General features: G+C 38.9%; 2 protein-coding genes across 8 annotated transcripts in view; one reads left to right on the top strand and one right to left on the bottom strand.

The window, feature by feature from the left end:
* trak1a (trafficking protein, kinesin binding 1a) overlaps positions 1-13,477 on the top strand; it is a 39,539-nt gene extending 26,062 nt beyond the window's left edge. For 4 of the 7 annotated variants that reach the window (XM_053494198.1, XM_053494193.1, XM_053494196.1 and 1 more), the window contains 11 exons: positions 377-485; positions 904-982; positions 2,277-2,407; positions 2,533-2,607; positions 2,762-2,899; positions 3,224-3,360; positions 3,576-3,809; positions 4,152-4,471; positions 5,747-6,079; positions 7,334-7,436; positions 11,031-13,477. In XM_053494198.1, the coding sequence (XP_053350173.1) occupies positions 377-485; positions 904-982; positions 2,277-2,407; positions 2,533-2,607; positions 2,762-2,899; positions 3,224-3,360; positions 3,576-3,809; positions 4,152-4,471; positions 5,747-6,079; positions 7,334-7,436; positions 11,031-11,790 (2,419 nt within the window). In that variant the 3' untranslated portion in view covers positions 11,791-13,477. Of the gene's footprint in view, positions 1-376; positions 486-903; positions 983-2,276; positions 2,408-2,532; positions 2,608-2,761; positions 2,900-3,223; positions 3,361-3,575; positions 3,810-4,151; positions 4,472-5,746; positions 6,080-7,333; positions 7,437-10,582; positions 10,681-11,030 lie in introns of all 7 variants that reach the window. The other 3 variants (XM_053494195.1, XM_053494197.1, XM_053494199.1) reach the window with 2 other exon arrangements.
* A 2,388-nt stretch (positions 13,478-15,865) lies between these two features.
* On the bottom strand, positions 15,866-17,533 carry ccka (cholecystokinin a). The gene is made up of 3 exons (XM_053494172.1): positions 17,445-17,533; positions 16,541-16,792; positions 15,866-16,291 (listed from the first exon to the last, which is right to left on the bottom strand). Exons 2-3 carry the CDS (start codon positions 16,788-16,790, stop codon positions 16,170-16,172), a joined length of 372 nt encoding a protein of 123 aa, XP_053350147.1. The 5' UTR covers positions 16,791-16,792; positions 17,445-17,533; the 3' UTR covers positions 15,866-16,169.
* Between the last annotated feature and the right edge of the window lie 217 nt (positions 17,534-17,750).

The raw sequence follows: 17,750 nt of genomic DNA, 5'->3' as shown, positions 1-17,750 counted from the left end.
AAGTACATTAAAGAAGGAGCTCTCGTTATGTTTTGTGCATAAATTTGTTTTTGTTTTCTTTGTTCTCTATAATGTACAAATAGTAAGATTTAATCGTTGATATGGTTAAGCTTTCTGTCTGGAGAGCTTTGTTTAGACATCACTCCTGTTATGGAATGGTTTCTGTATCAGTACATTTTAACAATAGGTTAGTTTAACTGCGTTGCATTGGGGTCACAGAGCACCACACTGTCACTGATTTTATTAGTTTTCAGTATCTGCATTCCTGGTGTTTTATTCCTGTTTGTTTTTACTGAAATGTTCTGTTTCCTGTCATTTGATTGCCACTAAGGATGAACTAATCCTGCATTCTCACTACTTGTTATGTTTTTGTCAGAATTCCACATAATGACTCCTCATTGTCAGTGCCAAACTACTTTCCTTTGGACTCGCTGCAGAAGAAGCTCAAAGACCTGGAGGAGGAGAACATTGTGCTCCGATCAGAGGTGATGGTCTCACATAACAATGCACAGCTTATATTACAGGAAATTTGAATCGTGCCACAATGCTACCGAGACATGTTCAAATACAGCAGCATGTTTTCCTTCACATTACTGAGTGGCTCATTTACTGCTTGTTTACACATGAACTGTAAACAAATCAAGTAAATGCATTTTCAGGCAGCAGTTTACCTACTGTAACTTTATTCCAGGGTCAACCATCTGACCCTAGAGCAGGTGGAATTACACACTTTACTAGCCAAACTCGTTAATGCACACATGTTCACAGACAATAAAATATTTTTCTCAGGTTAGATCTGATGCCACTATTGTACTCTCCTGACAACTTAAACAGGAAGAGAAACCTGATGCATGTTTGTTTATAACACGCAATCTTTTCTTTTTATCATTCACGTTTGACTAGGCATGCCACTTGGAGACAGAGACCATCTCATATGAAGAGAAGGAACAGCAGCTGGTTAATGACTGTGTGAAAGAGCTCAGTGAGTATGCCTGCTTACAAACTGTACTACAACCTGCACAAGGAACTGTTTTGAATGAGAGAGACCTACAAGTCCTCTTTTTTTGTATAATTAGAATGATGATAACAGTTTTGTTTTAATAATATATCTGTCTACTCCACTACTCATGTAATGCTGTATCATGCTGCTGAAACACTTCAATTTGCCCCAGAGGCTAGTATTTTATTACTAAAGGTTTATCTTGTCTTATTTTCCCTTTTCTATCTGATTGCCTGTCAAGATATTATTAGAACAGTGTTGCTTATATTCTCAGTTCTGTTACTGTAATTAGGTCAAAATCAAGGTCATGTATCCTCAGATCTATTTTCAGTAAAGACCCTAATAAAGTTAAAATAAAAGATAGCTGCATTAGGTTGTGTGTTTTCTAATTACCATGTTTTAACCTAACAGATGCGATGAAATGCATATATATCAACACACAACTGTAATTTTAAAATTGTAGACGTTTCTGACCTGATCTGTTTAAAGCTGACGAGATTAAGCTTTCACATCCGCTTTGCTATAGCATGTAGCTGTCCATCAACTTGAATAATCAATAGCTAGAAAAGTTGTCCCCATCTTTAGACAGATCGATTTCATCTACAAAGTTTTACGATTATACAGTAATAGATGCAAATGAGACCATGATCTAGACAACAGACGGATCTGGACCCACAGAGTCCGGTTTGAACAGGTGCAGGGGAAGGAGGTGGCATCTCCAGCAGAGATCAACAGCAGAATAGGACAAGCCATGACATCTTTGGCCTCACATTATTAGTGAATTTGGATGAAGGCCAACATCCCCATCAAGACCAGAGTTCTGCCTCTTTTTAACACCGATTATTTCATTTCTGCATTATGGAGCCAAAATATGGACATTGCACACATTTCACCTGACCAAACTAATGCAGGGTATATTTCAGATTCTAGAAGTGTCCATCAGTGACTGCATTTGCAATGAAGTGATCCATTGAATGCATGAGTGTCAAGGATTCTTGTCATATCCAAGCTCCAGTAGAACAGCAGTCTACTGGTGCAGAGGCCAAACTGCTCGTCTAGGTGCCAGCAACATATATCATGTAGAGACAGGATGTGTAAAGACAAATAACATTGCTTCCGAAATAAGATTTAGGCGTAAATAAGTATTTTTATACATTTGGAAAAATTGAGGTCCGAGTGTTTTTTTTTTTTTTTTTTTTTACCTTAATGATTTTCCTTTCCAAAATTTGAAAAGGTCTTTATTAGGAAATCAAATTTCTTTCTTCTTCTCTCATAGGGGATGCTAACATACAGATCTCGTCACTTGCGGAGGAGCTGGCGAAAAAGACAGAAGATGCCTCCAGGCAGCAGGAAGAGATAACACATCTGCTCTCTCAGATTGTGGACCTCCAGAAAAAGGTTAAATGTGTAAGTGTTCGGTTTCATAGATGGGTTAAAGGCTACTCATGCATCGTCCTTTATGCATTTGGGTTTTGTTTGGTCATCCTATAGATGATGGTGCTGTTGTGTGGGTATGGATGTGTATTTTGCAGTATGCAGTAGAAAATGAGGAGCTCACGCAACACTTGGGAGCTGCTAAGGATGCTCAAAGACAGCTCACTGCTGAGGTAATGTCATTTTAAAATGTACAGACCTTTAGCCACGAAGAATAGTCTGCATATTCAAATCTTAGAAATTTTAAGAAAGTGCAGAAAGGGCATGTTTTGTATATTGGTAGGATATAGTCTCAAAAGATCACTTGCTCTCTCTTTTACCCGGAAGCTACGAGAACTAGAGGATAAGTTTGCAGAGTGTATGGAGATGCTGCATGAAGCCCAAGAAGAGCTGAAGAACTTCAGGAACAAGACAGTGCCTCAAAGCACGCCACGCCGCTTTCACTCGCTCGGCTTTTTCCCCATGGTGAGAAAGCGAACGTTTCTGTAGTACTGAAATACAAGAAAGAGTAGCAAGGTGCACTCTTAACTCCATCTCTTCATATGAACATAATGTAACTCTTACATGCATCACTGCAATTGATGCATGTTTATAGCTGTTCCCTCACTTCTGTCTAGGTCCAGACATATTTATATCTAAGATTTTGCATAGCTGCCTAGTGAGTTTGCATATACCTGTGGAAATGTAAATATGGCTAATAATGCAGAGAGGAATGCGTAAGAGGCTGATTATATTCCATGTTGTCCTGAGGCTGGACAATGCCAGAACTGTTCTGTTGCTTGTTGCTAGCCATTACATCAGACCAAGAAACGCCTGTTCCCAGCATCTAATGCTGTATGTACACAACAGGACTCCTTAGCTGCTGAAATTGAAGGGACCATGAGGAAAGAGATTCAGATGTCTGACCCGGAAGTGGAAGATCAGAGGTATCATTATCATTAACTGTACAAAATTTTAAATGATTTCTGTTTCTTTTCCTTTAAACTTAAATTAATATTTGTTGAAATAGATATTGTTTAAATCCATATTTAGGTGCTTATTGGTGTTACTTTGTTTATGGTAAATAAAACCAAAATACACAGTGTTAATTCAATTGTTGCTTTCGGGGTTTGTGTATTTTTTATTTGGCGTTTATTTTCAGGTTACACCCAAAGCGAGTTTTCCAAACAGTGCGCAACGTCAATCAGGTGGTACGTCAGCGGTCACTATGCCCCTCCCCCATGAACATCCCAGGTTCCAATCAGACGTCATCCATAAATTCCAGGCACTCGAGCTGTCTGAGCACACCCAGGTCCAGTGTTTATGGAGGAGAAGGGAGCATCCTGGACAACCGCAACAACAGCTTGATGCTGGAGAGTCATACCCCGCAGGAAGGGTAAGTGTTAAAGAAGGGTTTTGGATAAACAATATTGTTTAAAAGTCTTGATGAATAGTTCAGGCTTGCTGAAGGCCTTTTTGTTTTTCATTTTCAGTCCAGTCCCTGTACCTGACGAGTCTCAGAGGAATGTTTTTTGTTAGTTAAGCCACAAAATTATTCAAGCTTAAAATAAAAACGCTTAAAAGTGAGAAATGGTGTACTGTAGTGCATGACAGATGTGATCAGGCTGGCGACTAGTATATAGTATTTTGTGTTTTATACCAGGTATTGTTAATCCTTGTCTCACATGTTTCCTCTTGGTAAAGTAATTTGTCTTTCTTCTCTTTTTTGTTCTTTCAGTTCAGAGGATTCAAACAAGAAACCTGGTACTCCTGGAACACCTGGTTCTCACGACCTGGAAGCAGCACTACGCCGGCTGTCGCTTCGCCGTGACAACTACCTGAGTGAGCGGCGCTTTTTTGAGGAGGAGAGAGAACGCAAGCTGCTGGCACTAGCCGGGGAGAAAAGAGAGTCGTGTGGAGACAGTGATGGAGAAGGAGGAGGCTCACTCACAGATGCAGACAGCATCTTGTCTTTGGGCAATCTGCACTCGGTCTACTCTATTTACAGCACTCGCTCCTACCTACCTGAGAAGCTGCAGATCGTCAAACCTTTGGAAGGTGACCAGAACAAAGACAGGCCGCCAGTCCTGCATCTCTTAGACACATTCTGGGCACTAATACACCAGCACTCAGACGACCTCTCCACACAGCACTCGTTCTATTTCAGACACGCACATCCACGCTGCTGGTTCGAGATTTAAACACACTCGATCTGCATGCACACCCTGCCATTCTATGGGTTTCTATAATGTGTGCATTACAGCAACATACTGCACTTTACTGCTTTCATCATGATTTTTCAGACAGTGAAAGCCTGAATATATTTAAATATGTAAATCCTTGTTAGTTGATGCGTGTGTGTTTGTCTAAAACTTGTTCAAAAGTTTCATATAAAATTCAGTCATCATCAGTGCTTCAGAGAACAGTAGAATTAATGCAGCTTATCTACTGCCATCTGCTGGTAGTTTTATCACATCTTCATTATTCTATTTATGAGTAAAACCACATAGAAATTAAAATGATATTAATGTATTTTTAAGAGTAATTGTCATTGAGACAAATGAAAATCTAAAAATTGCTAAATAAATCAGCAGTTTATAGAAGGATTAAAGACGGTTTCCGACATTTGTTAAGCACTGGAGCACTTGGGGTAAATTAAATTAAGATCATATATAGAAATACTTTACGTTTTTGTGATGCCTATCGGCAATATATAAGGCAAAAATAAAAGCAATTAGGTTTTTCATTTGACGCATTCTCTTATACAGTAGTAGTATTCCGCATGGTTTTGCTCTCTTGTTGATTACGTGTGGTACAGTACATTAATTCTGTCTTTTCCTCTTGTTCCCATCAATATCCTTTTTAATTTTTATTCACTTTTGAGTTTGCAGTTAAACACCATCAGCATTTTCTCTTGTATTTCAGTCTGTTTTTAATTTTATCCAATAAATTCTGTGCTTATTTTCTCACATTCCTTCTTTCCTCTCTTTTTTTCCACCTGCACTCTGTCTGTACTTAAGACTCAGAGAAATGCATAAATAAATGAACAGAATCGGTTTTGACCATCTGTTGCACTTAACATTGCTTAGATGAAAAATAATTCCACTGATTTTGATGATACAGTTTTCTACGTAACATCAAGTCTACAATGTGTAAATCTGAATGTCCCTGTGTTTTCTTTGGTTCCAGTCATCAAAGATATTAAAAATGTAATATTATTTTGTTTTATGTGGGGTTATGGGATGTTTAAAGAAGATACAGTATTACAGCCATGACGAACAGTGTGTAAAGGCTCCTGTCTAATATCTTTTGTGTTTATGTACTTTCTCTCAGGATCAGCAACTCTGCACGCTTGGCAACAGCTAGCCCAGCCCAACCTTGGTGGCATTCTGGATACTCGACCAGGGGTAGTGACCAAGGGCTTCCGCCATCTCCAGCTTGACATTGAAGAGGTCTATACGTTCACAGACTTGGAGGAAGATGAGACAGAAGCACATAAGATATCTCAGCCCAGTCTCTCTACCTCTGGCCTGGGCTCGATTCCATGTTCACCTAGTTCAAACCTCCATCGGCAAGGGGAGAAGCATCGAGGAGAGAGACGAGGGGAAGAGCCAGAGTTTCAGGAACCGGGAGGAGATGCACCGGATGAGGAGGAGATGGCATCTGGTGAGGGAGTATCTTAATGTTGACCTGAGGGTTGACTAAAAAACATCATGCAAAGCTAAACTCAGTGGAATGTAGCAGCATACTGGGGACATTTGCCTTACTGATGCATGTCTCATGTCTGTGATACCTCTCCTGTTACACAGTGTACAGTGAACTCTCAACTACCCCATCCCTGCCTGCCGCGTGCTGTCACAGTGGTTTCGAGTATAGTGATATTTTATTTTTGTTGTTACATATATGTACTTTTTCATATACAAATGATCCATGATCTGTCTTGTGCTGTGAAATGAGAATGGTGTCTGTAAAAGAAATTTTAATGAACCTATTCTTAGCCACCTTCATTTGCTAGATTAATTATGCTTCCCGTCATGCATATTGATTTACCACATATTATGGCTTAATGATAGTGTGAGAGATTAGAGTTTATTATATAAGTATGCCACTGCTACCATGGGCCTCATTCTCATTTCCTGCACCCATCCAGTTAATTTACTCTCTGCGTAAATTCCTTTTTCTCTTATTTAGCGGTCTGCTTCACATTCAGTGTTAGTGAGTCTAAATGTGACCCGCCGGCTACCTTGCCTTAGTAATCTGTACCTGCTTCACAGTGATCCAGTTACTCTCAGCTGCATTGCTCTTTTCTTAGAACTAAGGGATATACATAGCTTACATAATGGAGGCTAGATGATATAGCTATTTAAGTCACTGTGAGCATGAGTGTGGGTATTCAAGCAAACACTCGTACTCGCATACTTCCCATAAAGATCCTTAGGACATGGATACCATCCAGGAATAGGAGATGAAGTAAAACATGTATGTTACATGTTCAAGTGAGGAATAAAAAAACAAAAACATGAGGCACTCTGATCATGATCTCATGATCATGATGAGCAAGAGCTGAAACACTTGGTCCATAGGTCACATTCATACCCACTAAAATACACACTTCTCCTCTGTCTCGCAAGTTTACTTATTCCGCTTTGGAGATATTATTGCTCCACTTTTTTAAAATCAGTTTTTGATGAATTGAAATCATACTTGTCTAATGATGATCCTGCTTCTTGTCTGTATTTCTGTCCTATTATGTGAATCTATTTAAAACTGTATCAGTAGAACTATAAGCTAGGACCGCACTAATCGCAAAATTAGTTTCAATTTCTGATGCAGTTTTAAACCATTCTTTCCTTATGAGTGTATAAGTGTATGTAGGTGTGTGTTGGGTGTGTATTTATTTATTTCTCTTGCTGTTTCCAGTGCATTTTCCTGGTAAATGCATGTCTCACACAAACGCTACTTACACCTTTACTACCTGCCGGATACTCCACCCCTCTGATGAGCTGACCAGAGTCACTCCCAGGTAAGCGACACAGCTTTTAATCACCACTAGAGGGCGTGTAAGACTTAAAATTTATGTTACATTTGGGCATTTGGCAGAAGCTCTTATCCAGAGTGACTTACAAAAAGTGCTTTAAAGTTTTTGTCACTGGATAGATACTTAGACTTTGGTTTTGTGGTTTACATTTTGTTGCATTTAAACAGCTGGAACAATTCACCCGTTCTATGTATGTGGTTTTTGTCCACCAGGCGATACCGACCAAAAAATGATATCTCTAGGCTGAGATGTTTTTTAGGCTGAATTTATACATGTACAGCACCAGACAAAAATTTGGACACACCTTCAAATTTCATGGTCTTTTCTGATTACACTGCAAACCAATGTAGGCTTTCTAAATGTGCAATAATCTCCTTTGAACAAGTGATATTGAGATGTGTCTGCTACTTCTGCACTTCTGCCTTTCCAACGGCTCTAATCTGAGGTAGGGTTGGGTATCGTTTGGGTTTTTTTCGATACCGGTGCCAAATCGAGACTTTTAAAACGGTACCTAAACCGAAACTTTACTAAAGCCACAAAATGATGGTGGATGACTCAAAAATACATTTTTATTAAACAAACAAAAAAAAAAATTATTCTCCTTAGTCAAATTTGCCTTCTTTGCAATGGTAAATGGGGTCACTGTTGTAGTACTACTAGTACTAGCTGGAAAGCCATAATTATAAACAAAATGCAGGTTACATTAGTATTTTACAAATCATTTGACCATTTGTTAGCATGAATGCAAGATTTGCATTTTGCGATTAACATTACATTAGCCTACGACTAACCTGCGGAAAAGGCTGCTGTCTTCAACATAATCGGTGAATTCCTTTTTGCTACGGTTGGTATGACTGAGGCTGGGGTTCACCCACACCGATAGTGCCAGCTGTTGTCCACAAGCTATCAATTACGGTGCATCCCTCTGCTTTTAAGTTTATTCCGTGTGCCCTCAAATGTTTCATTAGATTTGACGAGTTTCTCCCTTTAAACGCAACTGCTGTAAAACATTTGCTGCACGTCGCGGTTTTGGAATCCTTTCTTGTGAAATATAGCCACACTTTCGACCATTTAGTTTTAGGCATTTTAACGAAAGGTATTTAATTTAGCAAGCTAAGATAGCGGTAAACCACCTGCTGCCATCAGACCAAGTGTAACGTTAGTTGCTGCATTCACGCGCATCTCGGTCTCATTTCCTGATGATTTGTGCTTTTTTTAATCTAATCTAATAAAATTTTAATCTACAAAAATAAAATGGACAGTAACATTACTGCAACAATGTTTTGGATTTGTATTCTCAAAGCTTTCCGAAGTTCTCAAGATTTTTCAAATTAAGGAAATAATAAATTTTTCCGATCATTTCTGACACCCCATGAATGCAGTATTTAAATTTTACTAGCGATCATGTGTGTTGATGAATCTGATGCTTATTAGAACTGCATCAATTAATCGACAGTTCAGACATTTAAGTGGCACCGAAATGAGGCACCGAAATTCGTGTTCTGTTTCGGTTCGGTACATACCGGTTATATAGGTACCCAACCCTAATCTGAGGTGCTGTAAATTGATGATTTTTGAGGCTGATAACTCTAATTTAACTTTTCTGCCTCAGAGGTAAATTTTGGTCTTGCTTTCCAGAGATGGTCTTCATGAAGGCCAATAAAAATTGGCTATTGTTGTTGTTACTTAGGCGAAACGGTGGGGTAGTGGTTAGCACTCTCACCTTGCACCTCCAGGGTTCGATTCCCATCTCTTTGTGCATGAAGTTTGCATGTTTCCTTTATGCTTGGTGGGTTTCCTCCGGGTACTTTGGTTTCCTCCCATAATCCAAAGACCTGCAGATTAGACTAATTGTCGTTCCCAAACTGCCCATATTGTGTGAATGTGTGTCTCGAGCCCCAAGTCTCCTCGGATGGGCTCCAGGCCTATACCAGTGACCCTGAATACAGGATCAAGTGGTATAGACAATGAGTGAGTGTGTTATTACCCAGTTTCATAGTTTAGAAAATTTCACAGTGTAAAAAAAATAAATTACTAAACTAACTTACTCATCTTCTATACCGCTTTATCCTGTATTCAGGGTCGCACGGGGCCTGGAGCCTTTCCTAGGAGGCTTAGGGCATGAGGCAGGGTACACCCTGGACAGGGTGCCAATCCATCGCAGGGCTAAATCACTAAACTAAAACATTGAATTATAAGGTGTGTCCAAAGTTTTTGAATGATGTTGTATATCACAGTATTTCCTACAAAGTGCTCCATGGCAAAATAAAATGCAAAGACAGGGTTTAATTAAAATAAAAATATACAATATTTCTGCTGCTTAACTTACTCTTAACTATAGTATCAGATTAATACAAATAGAATTAAACGCAACCCTAAAAATGTATAAGGAACAGTGGGTGCACACACAGGGGAAGAGTAGGGGTGGGGCTGAAATGGCTCATGTAATGCAACGTCAAACTATATTAATATAAAGAGTTTTTTCATTTTAAAGTAAACTGATATTATATACCAAAAAGTCGATATACCACCCAACACCACCACCAGCCCAAACTACAAAACTGTTTTTCAACAAAAAGGAAGACAGATGTTTTTGTATGCAGTAGAAGTAAATATTTCTGGCTAATCGATGGTTTGGAATAGTGTCTCATTGTTTCATGCTAATAAAGACAAATCTCCCAGTGAAGACAGCACAGAGTCGAATCTTAGAGCACCAACCATTCTTAATTTAAAAAAGTGTAATCCCACAGACTGATGAAATTGAGTAGCTTATAGCCTATGTGAGTGTAGGTTTCTATAAATGAATTAATGTCCAATAATACATATCACAGAAAACATGATTTGTAGCTGCTAGAAGCCAACTCATTCTGTGCAAATGTATAGTTATACAGGTATACTGTATTCTAAGAAAAGCATGTTAATATTTTATTACTTACACTGCCCTGAAAAGAATTGTTGTAAACACAGAGGTCTGGGTTGTATTATTACAGTTTTTACAGGTTTTTTCTTCTTCTCAAGTTTATGATACACAAATAAAAAGAGTGAGGAGTTTAAATTTAAGTGTGAACAGAGACAGTTACCCAGATGTGTCTTGTAGCAGCTACACAATATATAAAACTGACTCTCTGCAGATCATGTGAAGAGAAGGAGGAGGAAGGGGAAGGAGCACTTTACCATGTTGTTCTGGGGCCAGGCATAGAGCAGGTTCTCTAAGCTTCACCCACTTAGGGTGAGAGGTGATCTCATGGTACCAGCATGATGGCCACAGACATGATGTTCACATGCCTTTCTAACCAAACTTAACCAGTCTAACTGTTTTGGAGGAAGTGCTTGTGAATGTTACTTGTGACACCACCAATGTGGTTAAGACTACTTTCCCAACCAAGTGTTGTGCTCTACAGTATTTCGACTAATGTGTATGAGATAATAAGCATTGTCTTAAAGACTGCAGGACAATGTGAAATGGTGCATGGCTACTGTGTGAAAGTGTTAATTTACACACAGCAGCATGTCTCTGTGTAAGGAACACAAATGATAAAGGCATAAATCAAGGATAATTTTTTCTCCCGTCTGTTTCAGTGTGATGGCCACAGGTATCCCCATGGCCCACTGTGTAAAGAACATCAAAAGCATGCACTCTACTCCAGCCTCTACCCCCTGCACACCACGCCGTCTCAGCCTGGCTGAGAGCTTTACAAATCTGCGAGAGCACACGAAGACCACGAGCACCTCTCTGGGCCTGGTGTGCCTCCTACAGGAGCATGGGATTTCTGCAGCTGTCTACAACCCTCACAGTTGGGATCGGGCTGACGGAACGCCTAGCAAATCACAATCTGTTTCAAAAACATTCCCCACTGCCCCAGCCCCAGACACCATGCCCTCGACACCCCCAAACTCCCCCACCCAATCCAAACTCGGCAGCCCTGTGCTGCCTATAGACTTTAGCCCATCAGATCCCCCTTATGAGAACTTCCTGGCTTCACGGCCTGCCAGTTCCATTCTGAAGGAGATGCGGGGAGCAGAGGCCAAGCTGCACACGGAATCCCACTGCCAGACAGACATGAGCATACACAATCTGCGGCTTGTGGACAAGGTAAAGCGCTTCAGCCTAGGCCCAAGAGCTGTGACTCCAGGTCCTGGGCTCGGTTTAGCCACACCATCTTTTGGGACCCAACCTGGCCTGCCTAGCCCCATAGCTGGACTGACCGGGATTCGGAGAAACCGAACTTATCCTGTTATGGTGGGGGCCAGCATGGCCATGAAGGGACTAGGGCCACCTAGTGAAGACCTTCTCCTGCCCCCTAAACCTGCTACAGAAGCTGGTTTAAGTGAGGAGTGAGTGTTGCCTCTCTGTCAAGAGTTATGCATCTGTAAATATACATTAAATGCATTATTCTCATGACAGATCAACTGTGCCTGTAAAAAAAATTTGTATAGATAATTTTGTACAGCAGCTGTAACTATAACACCATTTTATTACTATGGTCTTGTCACACATATAGTGCAATTCAGCCAGGAAGACCACTGTATGTATTTGATTCTTTAATCCCCTACTAAATTGTAAAATAATTGCACTTCTGCATTTCAAGAAAATGTAGCATAAGGCCTGTTTGTAAGCACTTTTTGATTTTGAATTTCTTTGGCATAACTGTGCTAAAAGACCATAACCCTGTAATCTTGTTTTCTGCCTAATGTGGTCTTCCCAAGCCCAAAGCACCTCTGGTTGGCTTTTTGTATAAAAAAAAACTGAAACACTAATAACATCATTAAGCTAATCCTACACAGAACAATTAAGAACAATAGTGTGTTAGTGTCCAGTTAATGTGACTGATTTCAACCCTTTGTGCCCAAAAAACAATCTAATGAAATTATTTTTTAAAAAGCCTTTACGAAAGCATAGTTTTACTTGATCACAGCATTACGACATCCCTTATATTTATATTTGTATCCACAACAGATGAAATCCCTTAAATGATTTGTTGTATAATGCTTGTTACAATGTAATAAACATATGCATTGCCCTTGAAATGGGCGCTATGAGGAAAACTGTAGCAGCACAAATAAGGGCACACACTACTGTATTTTATTCAGAGTTGTGGTAAGGTTCTTTAGGGAGTCAGAAACCGGTGTTTAGTGGTCGGAGGGAAGACCAATGTTATTTATAAGTCTGTGTATGTGTGTTTAGATAAATGCAGTCGATTAACTATGTATTTAAACTCAAGCAAAGTATTTACAGCCTTCTGGATACTGATGGTGTCGAGTTCTTCTGACAGAAATGATGTAACTCTGCAGATGCTTCAGAAATCTCTGGCCAGTATTATGTTTTATTTAAAAGCTGTAAAGTGTGTTTTTTTGGTGAGAGGTCCTTCCTCTCCAAAAGCTGAACTACAAGCTTTAATTGCATTGTGCGTTTGTCCTTTGACAGCAATTTCATAGTGCCTGATGTCAATAATTTATTATTTAACCCTATTTTGACTTTCATTCTTCTTAGTATGCATAGGTGTTAACATTATAACTAATATGTTGGTGTTGCCCTAACAGGAAGGATTTTCAATTTGGCAGTGCCATTTTTGAATGCAACATATGAAGGAGGTTTGGTTGTCGAGAAATGATATTGATATGATATATCTAGAAAGCACATACAGCCATACTTTTGGTCTGAAGTATGCCTGTGTTTTTTTTTTCCCGTTTGTTTTTTGTAATCATGTTCTTACTTGCATCAGAAGGCTGTTTGTAAAAGAAGTGTATGCACTTAATACTGACTTCTACATGTTAGTGTTAAATGTATTGCCAGTGGTCCTACATGACTCTTCATTCATCATAGTCATGAGCTTTATTTCCTCAGACAGCATAAAGAGAAGTGTTTTTTCACTTGTACACTGTAAATTATGAAAATAGAAATATGTTTTTATACAAAATGCCATGAAATACTGAATGTATGGAGGACTGTGTCAACAAAAGAAATCCTGATTTGCTTTCAGGAAATTTGAATGCAAAAGAAGTCATCAATAAATGAATGAACACAATTGTTGGGTCTTTTTTTGTGTGATGTTTAAATATTCATTTAATTCAGAACATTGTCATTTGATGACAATCACAAGGTTTCACAGAGTATTCATTTGGTATCACTACCACAAAAGGATCCTAGAAAAGAAGCTGACTGAAATCAGAGTGTAACATCATCCTATTCTCAGTGGTGGATTTTTTTTTTATTCACTGATCACTGGGAGTGGGGAATGGGAGTGTGAATGGCGTCAGAATCGAATGGTGTTAGATTTCTCTGGGAATGGAGAAAGATGGGTAGAGCATTGCAAGGCTCTAACTACCTAGTGATTATTACATTAATTAATACAGGAGCAAAAGTTAATAAATGAGTCAAAACTATACCAGTCAATGCACTCGTAATTTCTCCTATAAGTGCCCAGCCCTCTTCACAGCTCTTATTCATCCGTCTTTGTGTGTTAAATGAGTGGATGCTTATGATCTGATAGCACCAGAGGGATAAACACTTAATGCTTATGAGTAGCAGCTGCTTATACTGTATATTCACAGTATAGTATCATTCACAGTGAAGAGAGTTTATTCATGAGGAGATTGAATTGCATGTGCATAATTGGTTTATTTCTTATTTTCATATTGTAAATGTTTTGGTACATGATTGAACACAGTGAAATTCCAACTAATGTCTCTATTATCATCTATTTTCTGCTTTTCATAATTTATGATTTAATATATTATAAATAAAATCATACTTGGAAAATAAATATAATAAAATCTAAAAAGAAATAATAATAATAAAATATAACTTTGAAGTCGTGTTTGTTTGCCTGCTCCTGTTAAAGGGTTGCCTCTGGTTTTACAGCATGTGGACTTTCTTTCAAGCCCTCCCATATTTATTCCTGCTCAGGGCTGGCACAAAGGATGCCCTGCAACCAGTAACAACTGAGCCACCATAAAATGCCATAAAATGTTATCAAGGGATCTTACATGTTGCTTAATAGGTACTCGATTTTTGGTAAGACTACCTTAGCTTTACTCCTAAGAGACATTGAGCAATAGATGGTTACTGTCAGCTAGCAGAACATGTATTAATTTGTATATTTATTACATTTCTGCTTTGACTAATTGGTTGGTTGGTTGGTTGGTTGGTTAAATGGGAACTCATGAATAATAATTAGTACAGTAGTTGTAGTATTTTAACAACACCCCCATAATTAAGTTTCCATGTTCCTTTTCCTCTTAATAAACTAGCAATTGAAACGTAATAACACCTGTTCGCTTACCTTTTCAGAGAAAGCTTTTCAAGAAACCAAAAAGTTCAGTGACAAAGGTGGAAGGGATAGCTTGGGATTTGACTCTGATTTGTTTTGATGCCTTAATGAGATTTCCAAAGAATTCACTGCCAAGTCAAGTCTTTAGCGCTGACCTTATTTTCCTCCTTCATACTGAGGCACTGAGTGAAACTGTTCTGCAGGATGTTGTGGCTGTTTCTACAGAATCTCAGGTAATGAATGGGTTGCATGCTAATCACAATGCTGGAAAAGTAGTCATATGCGTACAGTCAGAGGCAGTGTTTGAATTGGTACGACACATCAACGTACCCTGACAGCAGGCCTTTTCATGTCAAGATAATTGCATGTGGATGCGTGTGTTTGCACATGTGTGGGTGCATGTGCACTTGTCTGGGTTTATTGGTCCACTTTTTTATTGTCTTAACTGAATAAAACCCCTCTCATTGAGGCACACCTGTGGTATAATGGTGCCTTTTGTTCTTTATAAACCATTGCTCTCTCTCATATTTGCCGTCCTGCATTTCATCCATTATGTGCTAACTCAAGTGGTCTACATAATAGACAGCATGAGGTTATGTCCTAGTCTGTCTGTTTCCGGATGTGCGCTTGTACAAGTAAAAGCAAGCCGTTTATTGTCTGCACACTGAGCTTTCCCTAAGGCTGTTACGAGAGAGATTGCCAAAAGCCTTCTGCTGCCACTTTGGATGATCAATAAGAGAATGTGTTTATGTGGCCATTAACTGTAAGCTCTCTCTCTCCCCAATGCACTAAACAAATTGCTACGCTTGTCTCCACTGCAATGTGGAGAATTTTAAACTGTCACTTTTCATGACTGTCCATAGAGGGTGGGCTCAAATCTCATTATTAAAGTAGTAATCAAGGATACCAAAGTGTGTCTTTATCGCACTCTTCTCTAGGGCTGTTCAAGCTTCTGCTCTAGCACGCAGGCTAACAGGATCTAATCTAATCAGTGTTTCCATGGCATCAGATTTGCTTTTCAATAAATGTGTGATACGGTGCTGGCCCTTTCCTTCTGTTTTGTTTAATTCATTATGTTTGAGTGTAATGGCATCATACAAGCTCCAGAGAAAATACAGCGTGATGAATGAGTTAAGGCAATGATTTATTCTCAAACAGCTAACATGTTACTAACGCTAGAACAAAATCATGTACACAAGGAAATAAATAAAAACGACCACATTACCGGTCTCTTTTCCCCCAAAACCAATGTGAGTGCATGGAAAATCTGTATGAGTTACACATACATATTCATATATTGCATCTTTTTCATTATACAAATTTACATTGGAAATAAGATGAAGAAGGGGAACTCCAACAATGACGTGATTGGTAAAAGAATTAAAATGGCTCTATCTGTACACACAGTTGGTTGATTGGTTGGTTCCTTCAAAATGACAATTAGACATTAAGATGAATATTCATACTCCTCAGCGCTCCTGCGGCCAAAATCCATCCAGCCCAGGTAGTCTCTGTCCTTTATTCTGTGGTTGGACCTGCTGTTGAGGGACGGGCTCCTGCGATATGAACCTGCAAGAAAGAGATGGGTGACATCCTATGTAGTTGCTATAGAACACATAAAGATGGTTTAGACAAAAAAAAAAAAAAAATTGTATAATAATGTATGAGAAGAAAAAAGCGTAACAAGGTCGGATTTAATGCTGTAAAGTGCTACAACGTTGCACTTTTGGAATCTATTTAATACTTAAACCATGTCTATCATAAATATATTTATGAATATAGTCAGTGAGTTGTAAATATGAAATTAAGTTACCCTACCTTTTCTGGAAATTAGTCTGGCCAGCAGCTCATTTAGCCTGCGCACAGCGTCCTCCTCTACATTCTCTTCTTGCGTTTTAGACAATAAGTTGAGTGGTCCACTTGGGGGCACTGCACGGGTATGGTGTGTGTGTTCATCCACAGACCCTCCATCCGACTGCCCTTCTTGCACTGCGTGTGTGGGGTAAGAGAAACCGCCACTGCTGGAGAGAGCCACCAGCAGCACTAACACAGAGATTCCAGGGTTCATGCCTAGATAAGCACATTCCCGGAGAAAATGTCATTTACAGCCAATTTGTGTTATGAATGTAAAATTTCCCATCAGCACCACAGCACCAAATGAGGTGTTTACATAATATAACACCAACTTGACTCATTCATATGACAAGAGCTGAAATATAACCTCATAACAGTAACAGTTAGATTCAGTCAATACTAAATCATAGGTAAATTATTTACTGAAATATCAGGGCTTGAAATGTTTTTTTAGATGAGACCCCAGACTGTCCTAAACTAAGCTTTACAATCCCATCAATATTATTATTATTATTATTATTATTATTATTATGTTTTGAACTCAAAGACCAAAGATAAAGCAGAACTTTTCCATTATAACAAAAATCTATGTTTTTTTTTGAAGAAGAAGAAATACAAGAATACTTCTAAATAAATACAGAAATACTTCTAAATAAATACTTTAGAAGGCTGACAAGAAAAATACTGAAATAAAACCAGGGGTTTTCAAATTAGTTGCAAAAAAATTAGTTGTATTATTCATTATAATTTAATTAAGAATTAGACATTAGATCTGAAGTAAAACTCTCAACAACAAAAAATACATTTAATAGATGTTTGACGTAATTCAACACAATATTCTAAAAAGATAAAGAGTGAAAAAAAGTACCTTTCACTGAGTCTGAGGCTGTGCAGCAGAGAAGAGCAGCAGGCGAGACAGGAGATGGAATGAGAAGATGTGCTCTGCTGAACCAATATGAATGAGAAAAAACTTCAGCACTCTGTGAAACAGCGGACCTTATATACCCTTCTCCAGGGGGCTGGCTTTATGTGGCCCGCACAGCACCAGCCACATTACTGTCGTGTGTGTGTGTGTGTGTGTGTGTGTGTGTGCGTGCGTGCATGCATGCGTGTCTGTGTCTGTCTGTGTCTGTCTGTGTGTGTGTCTGTGTGACTGTGAGCACACGTGTGCATA

The sequence above is a fragment of the Clarias gariepinus genome, chromosome 4, assembly GCF_024256425.1.
Source record: "Clarias gariepinus isolate MV-2021 ecotype Netherlands chromosome 4, CGAR_prim_01v2, whole genome shotgun sequence".
Classification (NCBI taxonomy): domain Eukaryota; kingdom Metazoa; phylum Chordata; class Actinopteri; order Siluriformes; family Clariidae; genus Clarias; species Clarias gariepinus.
The sequence above is the reverse complement of the archived record's forward strand: the minus strand, read 5'-3'. Positions and strand labels throughout refer to the sequence as shown.